At 41.5% G+C, this 27,968-nt stretch overlaps 2 protein-coding genes across 4 annotated transcripts; one reads left to right on the top strand and one right to left on the bottom strand.

Moving 5' to 3' along the window:
• The first annotated feature begins 940 nt into the window (after positions 1–940).
• Positions 941–15,394, top strand: LOC103712889 (endonuclease 2-like). The gene is made up of 9 exons (XM_088722017.2): positions 941–1,057; positions 1,933–2,104; positions 13,355–13,462; positions 13,590–13,645; positions 13,730–13,813; positions 13,951–14,043; positions 14,252–14,319; positions 15,075–15,148; positions 15,228–15,394. The coding sequence occupies exons 1-9, from the start codon at positions 941–943 to the stop codon at positions 15,320–15,322; spliced, it is 867 nt and encodes a 288-aa protein (XP_088578143.2). The 3' UTR covers positions 15,323–15,394.
• Positions 15,395–20,493: 5,099 nt separating this feature from the next.
• On the bottom strand, positions 20,494–26,523 carry LOC103712888 (uncharacterized). Of its 3 annotated transcripts, none has more exons than XM_089930770.1 (6): positions 22,800–26,523; positions 22,567–22,686; positions 22,313–22,378; positions 22,135–22,234; positions 21,996–22,058; positions 20,494–20,859 (listed from the first exon to the last, which is right to left on the bottom strand). In XM_089930770.1, exons 1-5 carry the CDS (start codon positions 23,187–23,189, stop codon positions 22,033–22,035), a joined length of 702 nt encoding a protein of 233 aa, XP_089786896.1. In that variant the 5' UTR covers positions 23,190–26,523; the 3' UTR covers positions 20,494–20,859; positions 21,996–22,032. The 3 variants fall into 3 exon arrangements, with proteins under 3 accessions (XP_089786896.1, XP_008797805.2, XP_017699726.2); XM_008799583.6 differs by having other exon boundaries at positions 21,996–22,073; positions 22,166–22,234; XM_017844237.5 differs by having other exon boundaries at positions 22,166–22,234.
• Positions 26,524–27,968: the final 1,445 nt, after the last annotated feature.

Raw genomic sequence — 27,968 nt, 5'->3', positions numbered from 1 at the left:
TTTTTACCCATTAATTCTACTCCCCTAACGGACGCCATTAGAGAGAGGTAATAATTATTTTTTTATTTTTAATTCAGCTATGGTAGAAGAGTTAAGAGGGGGAATCATAATTGCAACCGAGAAATGGTTTTTCAGTAGAAAAAAGGCATTTTTTTCAAAAAACATTTAGTTGCCATAATTACTGAAGAATTTATTAATGCGAATACATACAAAAGAAAAACAAAAGTGGTTGTCCTTTTTTTTTGGACAAGCCATATATGGCTGTTTCTTTCCCTGTTATTATGATGATTAAGTTTGTATTTGTAATATGAATTTAATAGGTTTGTAAGAGTAGAAATTAAATTTGGGATGCTTTAGGAAAGGAGAGAAAATTAAGAAACACACCCGTTATGCCTTATTGATTTCACTAATACAGTAACTCAGATATGGTTTTCATTTAATCTAATTAATTTCTATATTCATTGAATGTTATAATAGAAAAGTAAACAAGCCATAACGCCTAAACCCATATAGTTTATGAATCCCTACATATAATCTTTATATAGTGTGTCCATGTATTAAGTTATTAACAAGAGTATAAGCCGTGCTCATTGCATGAGAAAGATGAAGCGGATGAAAGAAATGGCTATCACATAATTATTATTCTTAAAAAATTTTATAGGTATCTCTTCCATTTAGACGTGGACGACAAGAACTCATACAATTTATTTTTTTAGAAGTACTATAAATAAAAGTCAAATATTTTGAATTAATTGCTCTATGCTTTTGGAGAAAAGGATTACGGCTCCTCCGGATTTTCCATTTCAGTTATGATGGTATGATGACACATTCTCCCTGTCTTAACTCGAGATCTCTTTTTTGGTAACTATTACGAATCGTATGCATAAATTCAAACGACAGTGCACTACTGCTGCATCATTCAGCACGCCTCCGAAGAGAGATGGCCTCTGGCTCTGGAATCCAGATACCAGTTCTCATCCTTCTGCTCTTCTCATTCCCGGCTATCATCCATGGCTGGGGAACAGATGGCCACTTGACTGTGTGCCAGATAGCACAGGTAGGTTTCTCCTGCAACAAATACTAGTCTTTCCTGTTGATAGCATTCATCATCTACATACGTAAAAAAAAAAAAAATTATTTTCATTTTTGATGTAATATCCATGTTAAACCTATAGTAAACTACATGCCACATGGCCCATTTCATGATTAATGGTCTGCATGCATGATCTTACATCATCATGTAGACGACATACTACACCATTCATCTTCTCATTTTTAGGTTAAACAAAAATCGTAGAAGCTACTCTGCATGGTCACCAGTTCACCACAAAAGCACGCAAATTACTATTCAGGATTGTCACCAGTTCGCCACAAAAGCATATGGCTTAAGCCATAAACAACACACGCAATTCATTTTTCTCCAAACACCATGATACTTTTCATGGGAGATAAAAGAACGGCTATATGACTATGCTACGCTTTTGTAATTCCTTGCAGCATATCCACAAAAAAAAGACAGGGATTGTAACTTCCATGCGAAAGAAGGATTGACCTTTAGCAAAAAAAAAAAAGAAGGATTGACCCCACTTCATGTGATTCCACTCAGATCACCCATCACACATATCTCAAAGCATATCAAAGTCTACTATTTATTTGTCTGCATAGATCTTAAAGCAACTAGTGGATAATCCAATGATTGATTCATGTGAAGGAAGATGAACCCTTCTTTTGCCAACCTCGACTTGCTTGAATATTATTAAGGTTATAAGGATCGTTTGCACAAAAATAAATTTATAATTATATTTTCTCTCTTTGTTCTCAATTTCTACATTAACTTTACCATTATGGATTATAAATTCTTATCTTGCTGATACCGTAGCCATGCTTGTAAATTTGACCAATAATATGAGTATCTTTTTATTTGGTGTTTAGGAACGTCTAAGTGCTGCTGCGGCGGCAGCAGTAAAGGAACTGCTTCCAAGCTATGCTGATAACGATCTAAGCAGCCTTTGCCCGTGGGCAGACAGGATTAAGTTCCGCTACCGGTGGTCATCGGAACTTCACTACATTAACACACCATACGTCTGCAATTACAACTTCAACAGTAAGCAGCAATATTCATTCTGTTTGCATCTGTACAAGCATTGTGAACATTTTAGTTTGCATCTAAGTAGCTTAAAGGTGCCTCAATGAACTCGAAAACTTTCACTACATAACCTTAATTATGTTAGCAACATACTGAAGTACTTAAAAATTAGAGTTTCTACTGAAAGATAAAAATGGCTTTGGTTATTAATTTTATTTTATCTTTCTCTTCATCTACTATTTTTGTTTCTAATATTAAGTATAAGATATCGAAGGATAAATATTAATATGTTTCTACTAAAAGGTTTTATGATTAATTCATGATATCAAAAAAAAAAAATTTAAAAATAACTCAAATTTGTAAATCATTTAGAAAGGGATGTTGCTATGATCATTGTCGCTTGCATACCTTTGCCTATAACAATAGTTACCAGGCAAGTATTCAGATGGCTCCTTATGAGGCTTTGTATGGTAGGAAGTGTAGATCACCTATCTGTTGGGATGATGTGGGGGAGAGGAAGATTCTGGGTCCAGAGATTATTCAGCAGACAGTGGAGAAGGTCCAGCTGATCAGAGAGCGACTTCGGGCAACTCAAAGCAGACAGAAATGTTGATATCAGGAGGCGGGATCTGGAATTCCAAATCGGAGATCATGTTTTTCTCAGAGTGTCCCCTTCTAAAGGGGTAATGCGATTTGGAGTTCGGGGTAAGCTCAGCCCGAGATATGTGGGACCATTCGAGATTCTCGAGAGAGTTGTAGCTGTTGCTTATAAGCTGGCACTTCCACCTACTTTATCGGGGGTTCATTCTGTTTTCCATGTCTCTATGTTGAGGAGGTATATTGCTGATCCCAGTCATGTGATTGAAGTGGCACCTTTGCAGCTCCACGCAGATCTTTCTTATGTTGAGCAGCCTATCCGTATAGTGGATAGGAAGGACCAAGTTTTGAGGAGGCGCACGATTCCTTATGTAAAGGTGCAGTGGAGCAATCACAGTGAGAGAGAAGCTACCTGGGAGCTGGAGGAGGAGATGAGAGAGAAGTTTTCTGCCTTGTTCTTGGATTGAGGTATGTTTTAATTTCGAGGACGAAATTTCTTTTCAGTTGGTTAGAGTGTAAAGATCTGAATTTGGGCCCGTCCTTGGGCCCAACGAACTGAAGTCGGCAATGGGTGCCGACTTCAGTTTGTTCATCGTGGTCATCCCCACGATAACCACGCCGGCCGAACGGCCAGCGAAACCCCCGCACCCCTCTCCTCTCTCTCTCTCTCTCTCTCTCTTCGTTAAAGAGAGTTTAGGAACTCTCAGAGGAGCCCCCATCTCTCTAAAAAAAAAAAAATTTAAGCTTTCCCCTCTTCTTTTTCCCTCTTCTTGAGAGGATCACCGGAGCCACCGTCACCACCGGAGCCGCCATCGCCGCCGGAAATCTACTCGTCGACGACCGGAGGTGAGAAAGACAACCTATTTACTATTTTTTTTATGGATTTAAGGAGAGAGGAATGATGGTATGTCAATCGGTTTCACTTCCCCTATTTCGGGAAAGTTTTTGTGAGTTTCGGCCGGCCGACGGTGGCCGGCCGGAGTCAATCCGGGCCGAAATGAGTTCGGCCGGAGGTGGACGAACGGGGGGCCGGGCTTTCCAGCCCCGGTCTCTCTCTTCCCTCCCTTTCTTCCTCTCCTTCTTCTGTTCTTCTTCTCTTCCGCTGCTCGTGACAGCGGCGTGGCCGACGATGGCTGGCCGAGCGCCGCCGCCGAGGGCCACGGTCGGCCGCCGAAGGCCGACCGGAACCACCAGCCACTGATGCCGGACCAAAATTTCAAATGGGAGCAGAAGAAGAGGGGAAGAGAAGGAGGAAGAAGAAGAAGAGGAGAAGGAGAAGGGAGGAGAAGAGAAGAAGAGGGAAACGTGGGGAAAGAAATCTTTAATTCTTCATTAAGCTCTCATCAACATAAAAGTTCCCTATAAATAGGGCCCCATAAGAACAATTAAAATAAAACCCCTTACATAAAATAATTCCCAATAAACCTACAAATAAGCCCCTAAAATGCAAATAAGCCCAGAATAAAATAAACTACAAATAAACCCTAAAACACAAATAACCCAGAAATAACAATAAACAAATATGCAAATAAAATGGGGACCTAGCTGATGTCCCCATCAACTCCTCCCGGGTGAGAAAAACTCGACCCCGTCGAGTGTAGATCGGGTCGGCTGTCGTACTGCTCCAGAAGATCCGGGTCAAGACGCTGCAACTCAGCTCGCGAAATCCACGACACATCTGATTCGGGTCGACCTTTCCACCGAACAAGGTAACGTTGGTAGCTCCCTCTCCTGGTAGATATAACCTGCTCATCTAATATATGTTCTATGTGTTCTCTGCGTGCATGAAACTGTGGAGGTGGAGGCTCACTGGCAGGTGCTAGATCAGGGTGATCAACAACAGTGAATGTATCAACAAAAGGGTCAGAAGGAATGAATGTTGATTTCTTGTATGGGACTAAATCTTCAATATTAAATGTCGCACTAATCCCATAGTCTTCAGGAAGATCGACAACATACGCATTCGAACTGATTTTCTTTAGGACTTTGAAGAGTCCCGCACTACGAGATTGTAACTTTTTGAACGTCCCCGAAGGAAGTCGTTCAGGTCTAATTCTTACCATGACTGAATCGCCTACATTTAATTCTTTATAACGTCGGTGCAAATCAGCAAAGGATTTATATTTTAAGTTATTAGAGTGAATAAGTTTGCTGATCTCCTGATGCAATGAATGCAGGTGTGAAGCAAATGATTGTGCAGACTCAGAGACTCTATGTTGATGAGACATGGGAATCAAGTCTATGGGTTGCCTAGGTTTATAGCCATTCACCACTTCAAAAGGACTCATGCCTATGGTCCTATTGACCGAACTATTATATGCAAACTCGGCAGTTGGTAACATGAGATCCCAAGTCCTAGTATGCTCACCTACCAGACATCTGAGAAGACTCCCTAGACTTCGGTTGACAACTTCGGTCTGGCCATCAGTTTGGGGATGATAGGCAGAGAAAAATTTTAATTTGGTACCCATCATGTGCCAAAGAGTTTTCCAAAAATAGCTCATAAATTTAACATCCCTATCGGACACAATAGATTTAGGGAGACCATGGAGTCTAACGACTTCGTCAAAATAAAGTTTCGCAATCCTAGAAGCATCAGAAGTCTTAGAACATGGGAGAAAATGAGCCATTTTAGAGAACCGGTCCACTACTACAAAAATGGAATCGTGTTTGGTCGAGGTACGTGGAAGCCCTAACACAAAACCCATGCTAACATCTTGCCACGGACAATCAGGAACAGGTAGTGGAGTGTAAAGCCCAGTATTCTGTTTACGTTGTTTGGCTAATTGACATGTGCGGCACTGAGCGACGATCTTGGCCACGTCTCTCTTGAGACTCGGCCAGAAGAAACGTCTTTCCACCATCTCAATGGTTTTGTCTCTCCCAAAATGCCCAGACAATCCTCCAGCGTGTACTTCCCATACTAGAAAATCTCTCAAAGAAGTTCGAGGAATACACAATCGGTCGGAGCGAAAGAGATAATCATCGTGTAAAAAGAAGTCATCGTGCTCTCTCTCTACTCCATCTCGTAAGGTCAGGTATACATTACTAAAATCGGGACAGGTGGTATATTGTTCCCTGATCCTTTCAAAACCAATTACTTCAGTGCTCATCATGGATAGGAGGAAGATCCGTCGACTGAGCGCATCAGCAGCTTTATTCTCAACTCTAGCTTTATGTTTCAGCACAAAAGTATAGGCTTGTAGAAACTCAATCCATCAGCCGTGTCGAAGGTTTAATTTCTTTTGAGAATTGAGATACTTTAAAGCCTCATGATCTGAATACAGAACAAATTCTTGCGGTAGCAAATAGTGTCGCCAATGTCGCAAAGTTTGCACTACCGCATAGAATTCCTTATCATAGGTGGAATAACGCAACCTACCATCACTTAACTTTTCGCTAAAGAACGCGACAGGGTGACCTTCTTGGCTCAACACACCACCTATGCCAACGCCAGAGGCATCACATGCGACCTCGAATACCTTAGTGAAATCAGGGAGGCGCAAGACAGGTGCTTCGGTCATCCTATGCTTAATATCTTTAAATGCTTGGGATGCCGACTTAGTCCAGATAAAGTCTCCTTTCTTCATGCAATCTGTGATGGGAGACATTATTGAACTAAAATTTCTAATGAAGCGACGATAGAAAGTAGCCAGACCATGAAAACTACGTACTTCTGCTAAGGTCTTGGGCTCAGGCCAATCGACTATCGCGCTTACTTTTTCTGGATCAGCGGAGACACCCTTGGAAGACACTATGAATCCTAAGAAAGTGACGTGATCAGTCAGGAAGGCACACTTCTTAGGGTTTGCAAAGAAGCTTTCTTTCCGCAGGACTTCACAAACCTGCCTTAGGTGTGAGAGATGGAGTTCTTGAGTTTGACTATAAATGAGGATGTCATCAAAGTATACAACGACAAATTTGTTCAAGAAAGGTCGAAAGATCTGTGTCATCACCCTCATAAAAGTACTTGGAGTATTTGTTAATCCGAAAGGCATTACTAACCATTCGTAGAGTCCATCTTTGGTTTTGAATGCAGTTTTCCATTCATCCCCAGGACGAATCCGAATCTGGTGGTACCCACTCTTTAGGTCGATCTTGGAAAAAACTGTAGCACCAGACATATAGTCTAAAAGGTCGTCCAGCCTAGGAATGGAAAAACGATACTTAACCGTGATTTTATTGATCGCACGGCTATCGACGCACATCCTCCAAGAGCCATCTTTCTTGGGAGTGAGGAGTGCAAGTACAGCACAGGGACTCAAACTCTCACGAATATACCCTCGAGTGACTAGTTCGTCAACTTGGCATTTCAGTTCAGTGGCTCGTTTGGATTGAGTCTATGGTGGGGAAGATTTGGCAATGACGCTCCAGGAATGAGATCAATTACGTGCTGGATATCACGCATTGGAGGGAGTGCCTCTGGAAGATCAGTGGGGAAGACAGAGTGAAACTCCTCCAACAGAGGAACTACGGCGGCCGGATGTTCGGCATTTGACTCCACATTGATAACTCTAGCCACAAGGGCGAATACAGGTGAATGGCTTTCGATATCTTTCATTACCTCTTTCGAAGTAATGATGTGAAGTGACTCATCTTTTTGTGGTGTAGCACCCTTCTTTTCAGGGCCGGGCTCTCTAGGAGGCAATGAATTCAGTATAATTTTCCGACCCTGGAACATAAAACTACACGAATTTGACCGACCATGAAGTGTGACGTCCCTATCGTATAACCAAGGTCTTCCTAGAATGACTTGACCTACGTCCATCGGAAGGCAGTCGCACCAAATCTCGTCTTTATAAGATAGGAATTGAATCGGGACAAGGCATCTTTCTGAAACCGAAATGGATGTCTTGTCTACCCAGGCTACTTTATATGGATTAGGATGAGGGGTAGATTTCAGGCCAAGGCGAGAAACAACTCCGGACGCAATGGCATTGATGCAACTCCCGCTATCAAATAAGATTTTGCATGTTTTACCATTGATCTTAATAAGTGTATAAAATAGGGAGGTTCTTCGCCAGTCTTGTTCGGTCTTTATTTGGGCTAGTGTGCACCTAACCACATGGAGCCTATGGTTTTGGTCATTCCTATCAGTGGGCTCATTTTGGTATTCAGTCTGAACAAACTCTAACCCGGTCTTTTCATCTCCAAAGTCATCTACAAAATCCTCAATGTTTGGTTCATAGACTTCTTCGACACATTCAGTATCCTGGGTTCCTGCTTCCAATTCAGTCATTAAATAGGTCTTGGCGTTACATTGGGACGCAATATGGCCAAACTTTTGGCACCTGAAACACTGGGTTTGGTTTCCTAAGGGCGGGTTGGACCCTAATATGCCTTTTCCTTTATCAGTTGATGTACTTTGAGCAGGCACCGGGAACGTCCTAGTCGGTGTTTGGCTAGAACCGGGCTGGGTAGGATGGTTGGAGAGTGGTCTGGGTGGTGGAAGATGGCTTTGATTAGGTCGGGCTCCTGGGGGTAAGAACCGAGAGTCGGTACGTCTCACCACAGGGACTCGTAAAAAACTATCCACATCTTGAGCCAATTGGTATGCCTGGCCAAGGGTAGTAATCTCTCGGAGGATCAATTCTTTCTGGATCTCCTCGCGGAGTCCTGCTCGAAACCTAGAAAGAGTAACAGTCTCCTCTTCGATTACACCGCACCTCATGTGAAACTCCTCAAATCGTGCAATGTAATCGGCAACAGTTGAGGTTCCTTGAGTTAGTTTCTGCCACCTATCCATAAGGCGTTGTCGGTAAGAGAATGGCAGATACTTCTTATTCAGTTTTTCTTTCATATCCTCCCAAGTGGTGATGCGTGGAAGCCTTTGGGTCTCACGCCGATGTTCAACGTTATGCCAGTACCAGTGAGCTTGCCCAATAAGCTTCATTTTGGCAAACCGTACTCTTCTATCATCAGTCATATCGTACCACTCAAAATAATTATCCATGGCTGCTCTCCAATCAAGGTACACGCTCGGCTCTAATTGACCAGCAAATGTGGGGGCTTCTACTCGCACGGTACGAAGTAGTCGCTCATCAAGATCGCGCTGGTGATCAGGATGATGTTGGTTCCTAGGGGGATGGGGAAAAGCTACAGGCGGTGTGGTCAAACCAAACTCGGGATAAGCTGCGATTGGGGATGATGGTTCCGGAGTCCTAGGGTGTTGTACTAGAGCACGGTTCTCACGTTTGAATTCGTCTTGATCAGCTCGTATTGCAGCTAATTGTTCCAGAATATCTTGTATAACTCTGGGGTCCATGGTGGATAAAGGGGTCTGAGAGTCAGTGAGGAGGTACTCTCTACCACTACGGGTGGGCATACAGGAACTACTCTAGTTGGTGATATGATATGCAATGCTATTAATGAACCCTAATTGTCCAAATGTGATGCAGGACAACCTACTAATGCAACCTACTATGAATTCGGAAATCAGCAACTTTTCACAAAAGTAACTTAAAATTAAATGTTACTAATTTGTACTTTGGTTATTTCAGAATTAAAGTAGAAAATTAGTCACTATAAGAAGTTAGGTTGCAAACACGTTTTACAGTCATTCAAAGTCCGAAAGTAATCTGATCTATGGATGTTGATGATGTCCTGACACTAAGGTGTGCTAATTTAATATTTAGATTTAATTGATAGGTAGGACGGGTGTGGAGAAAAAATGTTCTAGGTTTTGCAGTTTGACAAGAAAATAAGTTTCAAAATAGGATTGTCATGCAAGAGAACTAGAACATAATTAGATAAACAAGCCCAAAAGGAGGAAAAACCTGATACCTGTGGCGGATACAGTCAATCAGAATCATGTACTCGTGGGATGGTGCGATGGTCGGGGCGCGGTGAGCTGGCTCGTCGGATGGCGTGAATCTGGTCGGGTTACAGCAACTTTGGGGCCTGCGGAACCTGTCAACGATGGGTGTACTGGGTGGTGTGGCTAGCGGGCCTGTAAATGAGGGAGGCTTGTGAGTTGATCCTTGAAGCAGTGGCGGGCCTCCAGTCGGTTGGGCCGCAGGTGATGCAGTGGGCCCTGGATCAAGCGTGGGTGTAGGCGCGACCCGTAGAGTGATGGTTGGGCTCTGAAGAAGGGACGGGCCTGTTAATTGGTCCGTGAGGGACTGTAATCCTGGGAACCGGAACCTGGAGAGCTACACGGTGGCGGTTGAGGAGTGGAGCTGGGGTGGTGTTGCTCGGCTGAAGGAGGAGCGGCGGGCGGCGCTGAAGAAGACGAGGTAGAGCACGGCGGGCGGCGACGTCGACCGGAACGTCGGCGAAGGCGGTCGCGGAGGCTCAGACAGTGCGGCTCGGCGGGAAGCTCGGGACGGGCGATCCTGGCGGACGCGGCGGAGGCTTCTCGGCAGCGAAGGCGGAGCGGCACGGGCGGCACGGGCACAGGGGTAACTCGGAGGCTCGGGTGGAGGTGCCGGAGGCTGGCGGCGCTCGGAGTAGGCACGCTTGGCAGAGGCGGCGTTCGGACAGAGGCAACAACGGCAGCGACGGGAGGCGGTCGGCGGCTCGGGCTCTGGTGGCACGACGGTGAAGACGCGGCAGAGGCGGTGGTGGCGCGGCGTGCGAGCGTCGGCGGCGGCGGGAGGTGGATTGGGCGCTGCAGGCTAAGCTCGGCGACGGCGGCTAAGGAGGCGGTGGAAACCCTAGGGTTTCCTTTTCGGCAGAACAGAGGTTAGTGTTTTTTTTTTTTTTTGGAAACACGTGCAGGTCACGTGATCCTACGGTTTTTTTTTTTTTTTTTTTTTTTTTTGGGAGACCCGGGTTATCGGGTTGGGGTAACGGGTTTAGAACCGACCCGTTACCGTAACTCCTTCTTCAACCTCCCGATCGATTCGGGAGGGCGTTCCGGCCGCTTCGGCGGTGGTTGCGGAACGGCCGAACGGCACGGTGACGGTGGCTCCATTGTCAGCGGCGACAGGCGGCGGCTGATCGTGGTGGCGGCCGGGATTCCCTTGTGCGCGGTGGTCGGCGGGTGCGTCGACAGTGCCGAGGGACAAGGTGGCAAATAGATCGGCGACGCTCTTCCTCTTTCCGGCAGCGGGAGTCACACGCGGTCCTTCGACGCGCTCCGGTGTCCGTGGTCGACGTACGGTGTAGTATTCGTGCGGCCACAGGAATCCGGGAATCCGGCGACGCTCGGCCATACACCGGTGGTGGTGGCGTTGGTTGCAGGCTCCGGTGGAGGGCCAGAGGCGGCGCTGCAGGGAGGGCTCCGGAGGATCTGATGGAAAGAGGTGGTTGCGGCAGGGAGGGGCACAGTGGAACTGCTCGGCCACGGGGAAGATTCCTTTTTTTTTTTTTTTTTTTTTTGGACACTGACAGAAGGAAAGAAGAAGGTACCGAGAGAAGCCCGGTGAACCAGGGGTTGTTCCCCTCTGTCCCTTCTTGTGAGAACCGAGAGAGCGAGAGATTTTTTTTTTTTTTTTTTTTGCTCTCGGTTTGGAAGAGTAGCCGGGAGATGGAAGTGCCCAACACAGTCTTCTCTATTTCACAGGAAGGCTCGGACGATCTGGATCGGGCTTTGGCAGCAGGGGCAAAGCCTCTTGCTCTGATACCAAGATGATGCCGGACCAAAAGTTTAAATGGGAGCAGAAGAAGAGGGGAAGAGAAGGAGGAAGAAGAAGAAGAGGAGAAGGAGAAGGGAGGAGAAGAGAAGAAGAGGGAAACGTGGGAAAAGAAATCTTTAATTCTTCATTAAGCTCTCATCAACATAAAAGTTTCCTATAAATAGGGCCCCATAAGAACAATTAAAATAAAACCCCTTACATAAAATAATTCCCAATAAACCTACAAATAAGCCCCTAAAATGCAAATAAGTCCAGAATAAAATAAACTACAAATAAACCCTAAAACACAAATAACCCAGAAATAACAATAAACAAATATGCAAATAAAATGGGGACCTAGCTGATGTCCCCATCAGCCACCCTCCCTTCTTCCTTTCTTCCCCTTCTTCTTTTTCTTCTTCTTCTTCTTCTCTTTCTTCTTCTTCTTCTCTTTCTTCTTCTTTCTTCTTCCTGGGTTTTCTTGCTTTGATTTCCGTTCCTCATTGTGGATCAGACCCTGAACCGGTTGAGGCTATGAATCGGTTCCACCTATTCCTTGAATTGGGTTTGATCTGAGTCTGAGTGAATGGGTTTTGGTTATGGTTTGAATCTGAGTCAGAAATTTGGGTTAGTCTGATTTGAGTGTAATCTGGTTCGTTAAGATTGATCTAATCTGGTCTGATCAGATCTGGTTTGGGTTGGACTGGGGATCTGTTTTTGGGCCGAGTTGGACCTGATTGGATCTGTGGGCTGGTTTGTTTTGGGCCCGAAATCTGATCTAGACCTGTAATCTGTTTTGGTTCAATTGGGCCTAATCTGTTTTGGGCCACAATTGATTTTGGGTTTAAGGGATTCTGATTTTGGAGTTTTGGTTTACTTGTTCTTAGGGTCTATGTTTGATCTTAGGGGCCCATTCTTGGATCTATGAACTTAGGAGTTTAAGGGATTGGAAATAGTTTAAATTATGTTTCTTAATTAATTAAATAATTAATGTTTATGTTTTAATCAGGGGTTCGTGATATCTGTGGCAGGGATTGTTAAGCTAGCCCAGGTAGGTGACCTATTGCTTTAAAGTAGAATTTTAACATGTATCTTGCATAGGTTGATGTTATAATTTATTATTGGCATTATGTGATAGAATTAGAATTAAATATTTAATTTCATAAACTGTTATATGCTTTACTATTGGGAGCATGATCATGACTTTGATTTGGAAATTTACCATGTGGAAAGTTGATTTATTGATTTTTAAAACCGCGTGACTATAGTCTAGGCCCCGCCAATGGGATGATACGTTGGCCCTGTCGACTTGTACTGAGCAACTAGTTCCGACACTGCGACCACCGGTGATAGAATGGTGGCGACACAGGGGTGCGTTTTGCTCTTCGGAGCGGCTCGGTGGAGCGTGAGATTGGCATCAGGGGGTGCGGCACAGTGGTGCGTTGGCTCGGTAGAGCGGCTCTGCGGAGAGTTGTATTGGCACTTCGGTGTAACCATGCCACTGGGTGATGTGGCCGTAGTCATGCGGTTGAGTTATGTTGAGTCTCGGATCGGGTTTACGGTTTATCGTGTGGATTTTTGGATTCATGAGTTTTAGCTGCTTTTTATATGCATCATGACTTGTTATATGATGACTTTATTGCATGATGTTACCTACTGAGCTGTTAGCTTACTCCTACTATTTACATTTTTGCAGGTGATGACATATGATTATAGGGATTACGGGATGGAGTGATCTTGATGTATTTAGTTAGTAGATATTGACTTTTCTTTTGACATATGTATATGTGGACATTTGATATGAAAACTGAAATTTATTTTTATTTAGTTATTGATGGTTGATCTGATTTATCTACCTTGTGTGCCTGCGGGGTCCGCCCTGCAGGTGCGCGGCGTCTGCTCGCGTCCCGGGCCCCGGGTTCAGGGCGTGGTCTGATCTTCATATACAATGCCCATGTTCTCTCAATATAATTGAGACCCCACAAATTATCCAGAATATATATGTTCATTTCATATATTCCAGATGCTATTATTCTGGTATTACTTCCTCACTGCCATATGAAATTATTTTGATGAATAGTAAATAACGCTTGCAATTTTGAAATCCAAGCAGGAGACTGTAAGGATAAAAATGGGGAGAAAGGCAGATGTGTTTCAGGAGCAATCACAAATTACACCAATCAGCTTCTCACCTATGGAAACTCTTCTGCTGATAGTTCCTGTAACGTATTCCTAGATTTGCTCCTCGATTTTTTTTTATCAATTCAATCCTCACATGTATGACTGAATGAGAAAAGATGATCAATTGTTGCATGTTCATTGATCATTACAACCAACTGCTACTCCAGATAATCTCACAGAAGCACTTCTATTCCTCTCTCACTTCATGGGAGACATCCATCAGGTATGAAAGTTTCTTTAAAATCTCCCTCTTTCTTTCTTGTGCTTCAACTCTATATATCTTAAGGATCTGCCATGCAATCTGCAGCCACTACATGTAGGTTTTGCCTCAGATAAGGGAGGAAATACTATTGACGTCCATTGGTACAGAAGGAAAACAGTGCTCCATCATGTGAGTCTTATCGTTTCGTTCTTAGTTCCATAATTTTTTTGTCAGCACCATTCCAATCAGTAGTTGCTTTAGAAGTCAGACAAGTACAATGACCGCAGTTTACAGAAATCTTAGTGCTTTAATTTGCCTTTATGCAGGCGTGGGATGATAACATTATTGAGACGGCAGAAGATCAATTCTACGAGTCCAACGTGGAAGATTTTGTCGATGCAATCAAAAAAAATATAACGGTATGCTATTTTTCTTTAAAAAAAAGTGTATGCCGTTGTGACCTTTCCCATCGGTGGCCATCAGGTCCCCCAGTTCACCTCCAAATTAATATTTCGAACCACTTCAGAGTCTATTACAATAGCTAATGCATCTATTTGAAATTTGCTCATTGCTGATCTTCCATCCCTTAGCCCCCACCAGCTGATGTTTGGATTGTTTGAAACACAGGGAGACTGGTCTTATCAAGTTCGGAAATGGGAAAAATGCTCCAATAACGGCGTTGCATGCCCGGATATGTAAGTCACCCTTTGATTTTAATGAAAACAGATGATGGTGAACTTGATTGGAAAGTTTATGACCAATGGAACAGATCATGATGGTGAACTCTCCAAGTCTTTTTACTTTGCCTCTCTTTCGGTACTTCAGTTCTAATGGCTGGATGCAGGAGGCCGAATAACTTATAGTGGCTCATGCCTTAGACGGTGGCCGAATCCAATTACTTGAAGATCATGTCACACATTGAAATAAGATGTAAATCTATAATATCAAGTTCCAATATATAGTTACACTCAAAATACATAGAATATATTCAATCCCTGAGTTTTGTATTAACCGATCATTTTCATAAAACTTGGCGATCAAACATGTTAATAGGCTAGAGTGTATCACACAAATGGCATATCAGGAAGTTTGAAAAGCACAAAAAATGGCATCTAGTATATTGTATGTATGTGCATGCATCCTTGCGTTTTTGTTTAGAAGAAAATCACAGACTTGATCTGAGAAATTCCTAATGAATCCTTTGAGCTTTAAGGACATGCCGAATTGCCGAATGTCTCTGAAATTGTATTGCTGAATAAGTTGTAGGCTGTTAAGAACAAAATTGAAACTAATATTTTGTGTCTATGTGTGCATGTGTGTGTGTGTATATATATATATATGCGTATATATGCATGTGTGTATACATGCATATGCACTACAAAAAAAAAAAAAAGAATCTGAAACACAATACAACACATTCAAGCTCGAACATTTTTTTTAAATTCCACAGATATGCATCTGAAGGCATCACTGCAGCATGTGATTCGGCATACAAAGATGTGAAAGAAGATTCAGTGTTAGGAGGTATGTAAAGCAACCTCGATTATCTCCAGATTCTTCGTTTTGACAAAATGATAAGGACACGGTCGAGTGGTCCATGCAGATGACTATTTCCTCACCAGATTGCCGGTGGTAAGCTTGCGGCTGGCTCAAGGAGGAGTTAGGCTAGCTGCAACACTCAACCGGATTTTCGGATGAAGGCTCAAATCTCTCTCTCTCTCTCTCCTTATTTCCAGAAAAAATGATCAAATATTGTTTCTTTGGTGTTGTTCATTGAGATCTAGATGCAGTTAGCTATCAGAAACTTAGGGTGAGCTATTGAAACACTTTGTTATTTTCATTGCCAGTGAAGCTAATATTACCATGTCTGCCTCTAAAGCTGTGAGTTCGTTTTAGTCTGAAAGGCTTATGTGTGTATGTGCACGATTACAAACGAATCAATTTGCCCATGAATAAAGCTCATGCAGCTTTTACACCTCAGCTAGCAAATGACCTGAGCCTTAGTTGAATCTCTGTTATCAAACACAGCTATTCGAGCTCTGCTACAATTTAGGTAGCCCTTTCATATGCGTGAGCGCTCTCAAAACTTAATGGGGCCAAGTACAAAGAGTGTGAGGATTACTAGTACCTGAGCTAGTATTCATTGGGCCGAACTGCTACAAGGAAGCTGAGCATCATGCTGCCATCCGTGGCATTCCTAGATCCGCACATTTGCAAGCGGGCCGGCACTTTTGGGTTCTTGTACGTTTCTAGGCCTCAAGCTGGATGCCTTCATAAAAATTTATATATGTTTCTTTTTCTAAATTAATAAAGTATAACGTACTTACTAGCAATGCACATGTAAAATGCACATTAAAGAACATATAAATAAAAACATGGATACGAAAAATAAGGTACATGGTTTAGATAAATAGTATGGATGTTTTTATTTTTTTTTTTTTTAATTTTAAAGGAAATTCAATTTGATGGAGTTTTGGATAAGAGATGGATGGAGATTTTCTTTTTAAATAGAGTTCAATTGATTTGAATATGTAGATATTGTTTTTTTTCTCTTAATATTGGTGAAAAGTGGAACTAAGAATATTCTAATCGCAAAATTCGATAAATAAAATGTAAAACAATATATTTCTCTTTTATTTTAATAATATAGTATCAAAATAGACTGTCTTGAGATTTGTTACCACGATTCAAGTAATATACTGAATCCATCCAACATAGGTGTAACATGTTGTTCCTACCACAAGTCGCGTGACATGACAGCATTCATCCAATATTATTATAACTTATATGGGACCAAAAAATCTAAAAAATATAATATAGCTAGTTTTTTTTGAATGAGGTCCTGAGTTGTTACGGATATAGCATGTTGTGCCTACCACAACTCATGTGGCATATCCGTCCAAAATATTGCTGTACTTGGTCGGTACAAGGACCAGTTCGATGAACTTGGAAAAAGAAAAGCAAAGAAAAGGCTGACTTGCCTCCAAAGTGGTCAGTTAGGGACAACAGGGTGCCGATGGGTAGAAAACAATGCAGCGAGATTGGTGACAATTCGTAGCCCAACAGAGTCAAGGTACGATGCCTTAGCGCAGCACGTCCAGCGGTCTGGTTAGAGATCCAATTTGGAGTCAGTTGATGCCTATGGATTTTTCTTTCCCCCTATTCCAACTACTTGGTCATGGAGGGTCAGCAAGGTGTTTGGTTGCGTTGTCAAGTACTAGCTTTGGATACCCTGTATCTCCATTTGGATTCTTTGCACTTGATGGTCAAGGCGAAGATGACATTCAGTCCAAGGCGAAGATTATATTGAGTTGTAACAGAGTCAAGGCGAAGAAGAAGACATACTGGAGTCCGGATTCTTTGCACTTGATGGTCTTATACTGTATCTCCATTTGGATTGGTCACACTCATAAGTAGTGGGTGATTGAACGTGTAGTGCGATCCACTCCAAATCTCATTTTAGGTTATATTCAGTCCCTCAAGGCTACTTAGTAGCTGGGATCCACTAAAACAAAATATGGTGAAAAGATCTCTCAACTTCTATTTTTTGGGAAATTTTTGTCACTGTACCACGACTCCTGGTGCCATTTCATGCGAGCATTTGGAAATTAAGCTGCAAACCAGTTGAGCAATTTGATTTCCCCCCCCGCTTATTTTTCTCTTTATTTATGCACGAGTTTGTAGCTAATATATATCAACACTTATGGCAACTAGCCACACGAGCCAAGACCATGCATGAGTTGCAGGGGATTTGGTCCACAAAACGCACCATGTAGCACTTGTATGCTCTGTTGAGCTGCACCTAAGCTGCATAAAACTGCACTTTAGTTGCACCATACCGCACATATCGAGCCATGTAGGAACTATATATGAACATGAAATATCTTACGAGATTGAAATGCGGCATCACTTGCAACTTAAGATCGGCGCCGCCTTAGGGTTAAATTCTGGAATCACTAGGCACTTTGGATTGAATTTAATTGCTCTGCTTTTCTCCTCTTTCTTGACACTTTGTTTCCTCTCTCATATGTAGATTCCAATATAGATATAAAAGTCCCTCACATCCCTATCAATATCTCTTATAGTGTTCTTTCTGAAAGATATGATGACTCACTGCCAACCTTCTCTCAGGCATGGAAGAGCACCTTTGAGCTTGCGCACAAACGTTCTCCTTCCTAAAAGCCAAATCCAACTCATGCCCAACGATCTCAACCCACTCAGCCATTGTGGGCCAAGGCCTCTCCCTTGTGACCTGTCCATGCGTGGTAGAGGGATGGAAGCGGTTCAAAAGACCAGGACCAAAAGGGCGGATGGGGTCTCTCCATAATTCCCACTGCATGGTTTGGGGGATCCATCGTAACACAAACCCATCCCTCCACAGGGCCCATTGAAGCTGTCCCCTTCTCAAAGGAAGCCAACCTTTTCATAGGTTCAATGCATCCACCACATCACTAACACCCTCCCTAGCTCTCTCCCTCTCTCTCTCTCTCTCTCTCCAAAACACCACCAAAGAGGATGAGATCTACTCCCCAATCTCCCCTCAAAAACTTCCTCACCGGCAATCATTCACCCTCTGAATGAAGCTTTTCAGAGGATCTGTAGCTTTTTGTTGTCAGCGTCAGCCATTTGGATATGTCGTGCATGCAGATGCAGTTGTTAGCACGTCCCGTTCGGTCGCCCGGAGAGAACGGCTGGGGAAGCAGCACTCCGTGATGGTTTCTGGCATGGGCTAAGGAAAGCCCGAAGAAGTCCGAATCAATAGGTCTGATGACAGACAGTTGTACATAGTGTTTCTGTGAGCTTGTGTAAGACTTTTGCACAAGCATGTGAACGTCCTTCATCATCCATATGCTCCCGAGAAGTGACGCGTATTCAGGTCTAATTTGAGGCTGGCCGGTTGAAGCTTGTATAGGTGATCTGTTCTGCTGGAGTTGAAGCCGTATGATGGAGATTTGTGTTGCTTTCAAACCCATGTAGTTAATGCTTCGCATCTACCATTATGAGGGAACAGCATGAACCATAAGAGATTTCGAATGTCGACGGACCATTGATAAAGAGAGGGATGCTCGCAGCTAGAGAATGTCTTTCAAGGGACCATTGATGAAGACTTTGTTTGGTTGAGGCATGAGTAACAACTGCGTATGATATGGAAACAAGTGTGATAACCCTAGAGATGACTAGGTAATTAGGTCACTCCATTAACAGCAAACTGTTTAGTTTTAACTGCATTCGATTAACAGATGACCAAATAAACCTTTTCCTAGATGTTATATATATAACACATAATTAGTTCATAACCTTATGCATTTATAAAGTCCTTAATATTTATTAATATAGCAACAATATTTCCATTACTATAATGGTAATGATTATAGTATTATTATATTATAAATAAATGCAATGCATGCCAGTATAAAATATTATAACAATTACTATCATATTATATAATAATAATGATTACAATGTACAATGTTATAATGTAATAGAAACATTATTTTAAAATTATAATAATTTTAATAATATGGCCTATAAATCAATGGGCACTCTCTGGAACATTTAGAAGGATACAGAATTATGACAGGAGCTAAATGAGAGGACAAAACCTTATTTTCTGACAGTACCTTACAGCACTGTAGAGACACGGCTTCGGTGATAAGCATATTATGACAGTACCACATGATATATATGCATCTCATTCTTTATTAATCTTCTCTCTTTTCACCTGGATAGTAAATTAAGAAAAGATTTATCAATAAATATAAGAAGATGGTAGAGACACTACTCCAGTGACATAACAGAATTTTCTGATCCATTATAGGAAACAACTAAATCAAACTTTAGCATGCACCATGTCCCATTCAATACTCTATTTCATGGGGGCACCAATTTTTTTTGTAATTATCATCATGAAAATTGTATCATAACTATTATAACGATAATTACTCCAGTAATTAGGCCATTATAAAATATTTAGACATTTATACAGTTAGATATATGAATATCTTTATTAGTGTAATCGTAAAAATATTAATAATATGTTTGTACAGTTTATATAAAATTATCATGTCAACTATGTCATCATTATATCACTATAAATTATTTAACAGTATAATAGGTATATGATTTATTGTAATCACTGATACATATTCATAATATTTATTATTATAAATAGTAATTATTGTATAATAAGAATCATTATCATACAATGATACTAGTTAAATAATTATATTATGATTATAATAGTAATTGCTATACTATTAAATGATTATTGCTCATAATATCATTGTAGTCATTTATTTTTGTAAAATTTATTTGATATTATAATTATTATGTACATTATTAGGATAATTAGCTAATATTTTATAATATATTTATTAAAATAACCGATATATTTAAGATATGAAAATTGTATGATTTATAATTATAATTTATGTTATGTGGGTGAGAGGGTGAGATAATACAAGTTGCGAGATAGGGTTTAGATTAAGTTGAAATTTTTAGGACATTATTTTTATACATTGCAAGGAGTGGTAGATTGATGCTCCAACTTTGACCATCTTGCTTTTGAACAAAATAAAAGGCCTCCCTTATGGCCATAGAATATAGTTATTAATACTTATTCACTAAAAAAGGCAACTCAATGCACAAGACTCCTACTATCATGACGTCTAAAGAGGATCAGATCGACATAAGCAATCTTATCCCTGTGCTTGGAGCAAATTTACTATATATTGCGTCAAGGCTCCAAGGCATATTCACTAAACAACAAAACTATTGGGTGAATTATCGGAGGGCGATATTCGAAAGTTTACTAAAAAAAGCTAATGCCATGTTGATCATAACCAAATAGAACCGGCACCTTTCGGTCATCGAAAACACGAGGCCGTGGCACATTAAAATATATCATACGATAAGATTATTTTTTTCCCTTTCTTCATAGAAAATAAACAGACGAGAAAAATACATGACAAAGGTATATGCTATACGTTGCCTTGCACGTGTGTGGGGAAGTACATGGTTCATGTGCAGGTGTGTCATGCATGGGATGATGAGGAGGGGCAGGCTTCTTGATCGGGCTGGGAGGAGGAAGGGCAAACGTATGCGGTCGAAGACATGGCAGAGACAAGAGCCAAAAGTGCGAGTCAAAAGGGATTTGTTGAGTGGAAGCTGGTGCACCACCCACACGCTTCCGTCCTTGCCCTCTCCACATCTTGGGCCTCACACGCGTCGCCCACCTGCAAACAGACACAGCCCTTCCATTATGCGCCCCCCCACAAATACGTCACCTCGCATGACAAGCATAGTAACCTCATTCATATAAAATATAAAGATTTCAAAAATAGCATTGCCCGTCTCCTTCAATTAATATACAATGATAGGTTTAGGTAAAATTTGCTGTCTTGATACCGGACACCATACCAGTACCATATTAGCATAGCATTAGTACGGTACGGTACGGAATTTTTTTTAACGTATCAAGTACCAGCATCGAACCGGTATGGTACGGTATATTCTGTACTATCCAGTTTGGATCGGTACGGCGAATTTTCATTTTAAGGCAATCTAGATGGTACTCTAAATGAGATAAATTTCAGTGCTCTTATCAAGAAAGTTCTATGGAGAATAATGGTAGGAACACCATCTTCTAGTAAAGGGTTGAGAAGGGAGGTGCTAATTGATGGATGAACATCCTATTAGCTTATAAATCAAAAAAAAAAAAAACAATTCTAAATTATTTTGGTTGGTTCTTTTTTAATTTGAAAATGCTTTTATATCAATCAAAATTGGGGTTCCCTTGTGTTTTTGCATTGGTTTGCTCGGACTAAGATGAATCAAACATGATGTTTATCATGAGTTATATTAGATGCAAGGCAAGAAAGAAAGAAACAAAGAAAGAAAAAAAAGAGGGTGCATAGTTGATGTGATTGAGGACTGTGTGATAACACGGGCCCACATATTGATATTAAGGTATATGTCCAGTTTCCATCTGGTATGCATGCTTTTGGCTTGCACGAGCTGGACTCTACACGCTATCTCCATAGAAGTAAGATACTTCTTCGCTCTCTCTGACTTCATATCATTAGACATCGCTAAACTTTTATAACTTCATCTCGGCAAGCATTGCATTGTTGTCACCTTAATTACTAGGGTTGGCAAACTAATTCTTTGACATGGGGAGAAGATAGATATCGTTGGAAAAGGCGACAAGACTGTTTAGAATCTTTCCTATCATTTCCCCATATAGAACAGTCTTTCAAAATATAATCTTATTGTTCAGGAAACATAAAGAGCAAGGTGTGGTCCCTGCTCATCTGCCTCTCTCCCTAACAATACTGCACATGAACAGGTGGTTGGTAAATTCGAAGTGCACCTGTGGTGTCGCCATAGGTTCCAAGTCCAAGCTGCAGTCATAGAACGAGCTTGCTGCCGAAAGCTTCATTGAAAGAAACTGTTTATACACACAGGAATGGAGATTCGAAAAATGTGAAAAAGAATTGAAAGAAACATACATGCAACAACAACGAGTAAGAGATGGATCACCTCAACTTGGTTCTGCAGTGATTGCACATAGTTAATTATTTCGTCGAGCATCCCCGCCATGCCCATGGCCTACAAAGCCATGGTCACTCTTTAGAAAATTTAACAGTATAATGATAGATATCAAGTCATATTTCAGATAGTATATACCTTATAGCATCCAGGAACAAGGTCCTGCAAACATCTCATTTTTTCATTAATCCTCTCCCTCCTTACCTAAACAGTGAAGCAAAGATTTGTCAATGTCAGAAGGTGGCAGAAGCTAGCACTACTTCCATGACAAACCAGATTTTCCGATACATTGTATGAAGCAACCAGCAAGCAAACATTATCACCATGGCCCATTCAATATTCTAATAAGTGGGTGCACCCAAAAGAAATTTTGTGAGAAATGGCAATCTTACCCTTTCAGCTAGACTGTGGCTGTCAGTAGCTTGGCCTCTTCTTGCCCTGACATGAACCACCTCCTTTGGCTTCACCACTTCCTTTGAATTGCTCCTCCTCCTCTTCACACTCCCTGAACCCTGAAAGGCAAAATGCAGTACAAAAGAAGGCAACGCTCTTTAATAGCTCTTTCACCTGCAAAGAGTGAAAAGAATAAACAAGGAATCGAATTACAAGGGCAAAATAAACATACAGTCTTCCTCTTAGACTTGTCATCTCTTAAACAACTCTCTGTAGGAGGTTCAGAGGAGTTCGCAGAGCTGGTCTCTGGTGCTGCCTTCGCCTTCCTTTTCCCGTCTCCAGGACTCTGCTCCCCGTTGGAAGTCACAGGCTGACTAACGGTAACCGGTTTCGCGCACTCCAGGGGCAAAAAGCAAGACAAGTTATCAGCGAATGGCATCGAGAACTCAGGCTGGTGAGACAAATAGTTCTCACTGGGGAAGCCCATCAGTCCCACGCTGGAGTTCTCCATGGCAGTGCAATTAAGCTCTGCAAACTCGCCCATCAGCTCACAGCATGGATCCATTTCCATGAAGGGCAGAGAGGGCTTAAGGCAATTGAAGTTCTCCACAAACTCCGCCATGAATTGAAACAGAGTCCTTGAAAGGAGTCCTGAGAAGAGGAGAGATAAATGGAGGGGAAGGGAGTTTCTGTGAGGAAGCCTGCAATTTGTTTTGAATGGGAGGTGCCTCTGGCTCGTGACAAGGAATAGGGAAATGAGCGATGTATAGTTTCTAATAGAGCCCCAGATTCTGTGGTTAGGTTCGCCTTGCGGGTCAGTCTCACAACTCTTGGATTTATGCTGAAAAATTTATACCAGTTAGATTTAAATAGCAGTGGGAACACTAATTATAAGAGATGCCACAGTATAAAGCAATCAGGAACTCCCGTAAAGCATTGTGCATCCTTGGATGGCTGTCCATCAGTTAGGTTTAAATAGCAGTGGCAACACTAATTGTAAGGGATGCCATAGTATAAAGCAATCAGGATTTACTGCAGAGTGCTGTGCATTCTTAGATTAGCTGCCATCGGGAGATGGACCTCCATCAAACAAAACACGATGTGTATAACATGCCACGAGCTCGTGGATTGCCCTGTTTGATGGTTGTCCATTTTTTGATGACGACCATCCACTATTGCACATCAATCTGCGGTGCAACGCATGCATCGTAGAGAATCCGTGCCTTAGTATAAAGTATTGATGATGACAGAATTCCTGTTAGATAAGGAGAGCAGGGATTTTCTTAGATCAATCTAATAGTCTTCTCAATTTAAGAATTGATAATTGATGGTTCCATATAGTTCTTCCCTCATGCAGGGTGAATACACACACACACATGATTAATCACAATTTCAAATCCAAAATTTCTTAATAAAGTGCTTATCCTTATAAAATCCTCACAATTTCTAAATGTAACAAAGGTGGAAGGTCGGATAGAACCTTCATTAATTTTTGAAAGTATATGAAATGATTCTATGATAAGGGCTGAACAATTATGACACTGTGTTCTCGCCTAATGTTGGGTTTGAAGAACTATTAGAAATCTGTTTTTGGTATGGATATTGAGGAGTATGGACCTGAGTTTTGTAAGAACTTTTTATTCTAAGGAATATGTTTTTCTTTTGTGGCAGAGAAATTATCTCTATCTAGATCACCTTTGGAAACTATCAGAGGATTTGTCCCCACTTCTCTTGTAATAGTCCCCTTGGTCTCCATTCTTGTAATTCCACTTGTACTTTGGGGGAAGTTTCTCACTTCCTCCATTGTGGCGTCAAAAGATAAGTTCAATCATAATAATGCCTAAAAAAATTTTGATTGGCATTTCTCTAAATGATTTGGTATCTATGTATTTCGATCTAAAAGAAATCACTTCTCTTCTGAAAATCTCTTCATTGGGTATATCCTTTTGTCTTGCAGACAATATAGGTGTAGCTTACTAGGATCACTAAACAGAACATTTGGCTGACTCTTTAATCATTACACTTCCTTGCAACGTTGTTTTTGGTAAATTGTTACATCTGTAACATAACATGGAAAATAACCATCTAACTAGAGTTGAAACTAAAGACTGAAATGCGTATATTGTTGCTTCACCCTGTGGAAAGAAGTTAGGTTGTCAGTGGAGGAGAAACCATCCTGAATATATTAATTATCTCTTGTCTATATACATTTAAGATAAGTTTAATTTGAGGGAAGAGAGATGGGTTGTAATGTCCAAGTTAGCTATACCTTTTCATCTCCAAAAGGATTTAGAGGGGAAAAAAGGGGTTAGCTCTGCCATTAGATGGAACAACAAGGGTTATTGCTGGACCTACATAAAATATAATGGGATTTATAATTTGGTTTGAAAGGCTGGCCACATTCATATACCCCATTAACATACCAATAAGCATCTGTACCATTACCTGAAATTTCTAATCCATGTGTATTGCACTTCAACCTTGTGGAAAAGAAGTTGTCTATTTTGCAGCGGAGGTAATTCATATTGATTAATGTTCTCCCGTCTCCAATGGCTTAAGAATTGGATAGAATAATTTAGAGAGGTTCAATGGAGAGGCAAAATGTTTGTAGTCCCCTTTTTCTTACAGGTTGAAACAATTGAGTATTAGGATTAAGAAATCTAGGATACAAGACTACTTTTATACGTAGCACGATGTCTAGGGTTGAAGTCATCCATGTTTTCCTTATGAAACAAGTTTCTCGAAAAGAAAAACATAAAAATAGAAAACCTAATAATGCATCGAAAATTAGCACAACCCTGTTATTATATGGTAAGGTTGTTATGGAGCACACTTGCATTCGTTAAGCTTCCATAATTTGGAACGCTTCCGATATATAAATTTCTTTATTTTTTTAAAAAATGGATATTTTTGTTATTAATCCCATATTAATCTCGGTCACGTATGAGCTAAGCAACAACGACCTATTAGCAGGTCTGATCAAGCATGGAATAAGGCCATGCGTGATGCATCTAAAAATAATGTTGAACCAACTGCTCAAGCAAATAATCTGTGGCCACTCATAAATCTCACCATGGTATATTTAATGAAGCTACGAGTTGTTTTTACCCCAAATTTGGTGTAAAATGCAACATCTACCAAGGACATGGACTAAGGGACAAAAGATCAATTGATCCTATGGAAATGGTCTTCTAAGCTCTAGTGAGCAGAGTTCTTAACCTATAAAGCCGTGTCATTGGTCACTTTCATGGTGGTGAGCCATGGCGATTAGATCCTTTCTATGTCACATATTAGCATTTCCCACAAATTTTCCTAATGAATGAGTCGCAGTGGGCAAGAGACACATGTCTTTCAAATTAACAAAATTTGGCTCCTCTATGGCTTAATGACTTGGGCCAAAATTCTAAGAGGGCAAGTCAGTGGAAAGGGTAATAAATACATGAATTGAAGTTTTCCCGCTGCATTTAAACCTTTTCATTTCACTTTGACATTTCAGTTCAGTTGTTAAATAGTGAGGGAGAAGTCTTATGGAGCAAATCTTTCCTTAGGAATGATTAACCATTCCTACCTTCCTTTAATGTAGCAAATCAGCTATCTAACTGTAGGCAATATATCAAAATAACACCAGGAAATATAAAATAAGATATCATGGCTCTCGTTGCTTTCTTCTCGAATTAAGATGGCAATCTCCATACTTATGCTACAGGCAATGTAAATTTGGTGCAAGGCAACACATGTTGATGGATCTTTTGTATGCTTGAATTTAGCCATAAAACCCATGGGGCTTTATATTTTGGAATAGACTTTGACTCTTAGGATGCTTTCCAAGTATAATTTATGGAACAGTATGGCTGATCTAGTCATTTTCCAACCAACAATAAAGTATAAGCAATATTTTTTGTCATATCATCTTCATATAGATAAGAGTTGTCCACGCCAGAGGACCAGTTCGTACAGGTTATCCATCGGTGGTCGGGCTGCTCTCAGATGTGCCGGGCGGCTATTAAAGCGACTTGCACAGCATACCAGATCTGGCTCGCAAGTAGAGCTGATCACACGCCTTCTGGCCCGCCCAGCCCGTCCCGAAATTTTTCGGGCTTGGGCATTAAAAAAAGGCCCATGGGTTGGGCCTGGTCGGGCCATTCTGGCCCATTTCCATATTCCAAAAAAAAAAAAAAAAATCGGGCCTGTCGGGTCGGGCCTATCGGGTCGGGCCGGGCTAGACGGGCCTAGAACTAGATTTATAAAGTCGGGTCGGGCCTGGACAAAAATTTAAGCCTGACAGTTGGGCCGAGCCGGGCCTAGGCAAGACCATTGGGCCTAATTTCTGCTGTAGAGCCCGGCCCAGCCCAGATTTTGATCAGCTCTACTCGCAAAGAACGCTCGTACCTTTGGTGAGCGTAGCGTGTCACCAAGGTTCGTGGTAGAGTGCGTCGGGCACAGGCGGCAGAGATCAGTTATGCTACCTCATCACACGAGCTTTTGACAGCTCGAGACATCTGGAACTCCCATTCTGCTCAGGCAGTGTTCCGTACGGTGTTCTTCACCTGGGAACCCCCACTTCCGAGCTTCCTGAAGGTTAACTTTGATGTGTCTGTTTTGGATGGAGGCAGGAGGGGAGGTGCTAGCTTTGTCATCAGGAACCCAAACTCCAGAGTTGTGGCAGCTGGCGACCGTCAGTTTTTCGACATTTCGATCCCTAATGCTGAGTTGCAGACTATTTGGGCGGGCCTTCATCATGCGCGACGAGTGTTACAGGCCAACTCGATCATACTGAAGGGTGACTCGGCCATAGTGATCAGTTGGATCTAGAGGATCCGAGGGATGGTGGTGTGGATCACCCCTTGCTTCGAGATATTTGGGTGATGGTGAGAAATGGAGTGGCCTTCCAAATTAAATATGTATTCAGAGAGGCTAACGGAGCTACAGATTAGGTGGCTGCCTATGTAGCCAGTCACTCCGAAGGCACCATGTAGGCCGGAGAGGGAGAGTTGCCCCAAGCACTCAACGACCTTTTGTTTTCCGACTTTATTGGATGTATTCGTACTCATAATGTATGAAATACATGTTTTAGAAAAAAAAAAAAAAAAAAAAGTTGTCCACACCAACAAAAAACATATGGTGGTCAAATAAAGGGTCTAAATCAATATCTTAACAGAGGATACCTTGGTTCACTTAGTCAATGAGGAATAGTCTCTTTAATTGTTATTTCTATTCAGAACCTAATCTTACAACAACTTAGTTACATAAGTTCAAATTAGAATTTCATTTCATTTTTGTGCAAGAACACATATGCTAACTACAAAATCTGGACTTTTCATGCTTAATCTATGATACTACATGGACCTTATTTTGAAATGGAAATAAACCTTGTTCAGCATGCTCTGCACTCCATCTTCAA

This window comes from Phoenix dactylifera, chromosome 5, assembly GCF_051530095.1.
Source record: "Phoenix dactylifera cultivar Ajwa chromosome 5, Ajwa_hap1_PhDact_Kaust_v1.1, whole genome shotgun sequence".
NCBI lineage: Eukaryota > Viridiplantae > Streptophyta > Magnoliopsida > Arecales > Arecaceae > Phoenix > Phoenix dactylifera.
Note: the sequence above shows the minus strand (reverse complement) of the source record. Positions and strands in the feature narration are given on the sequence as shown.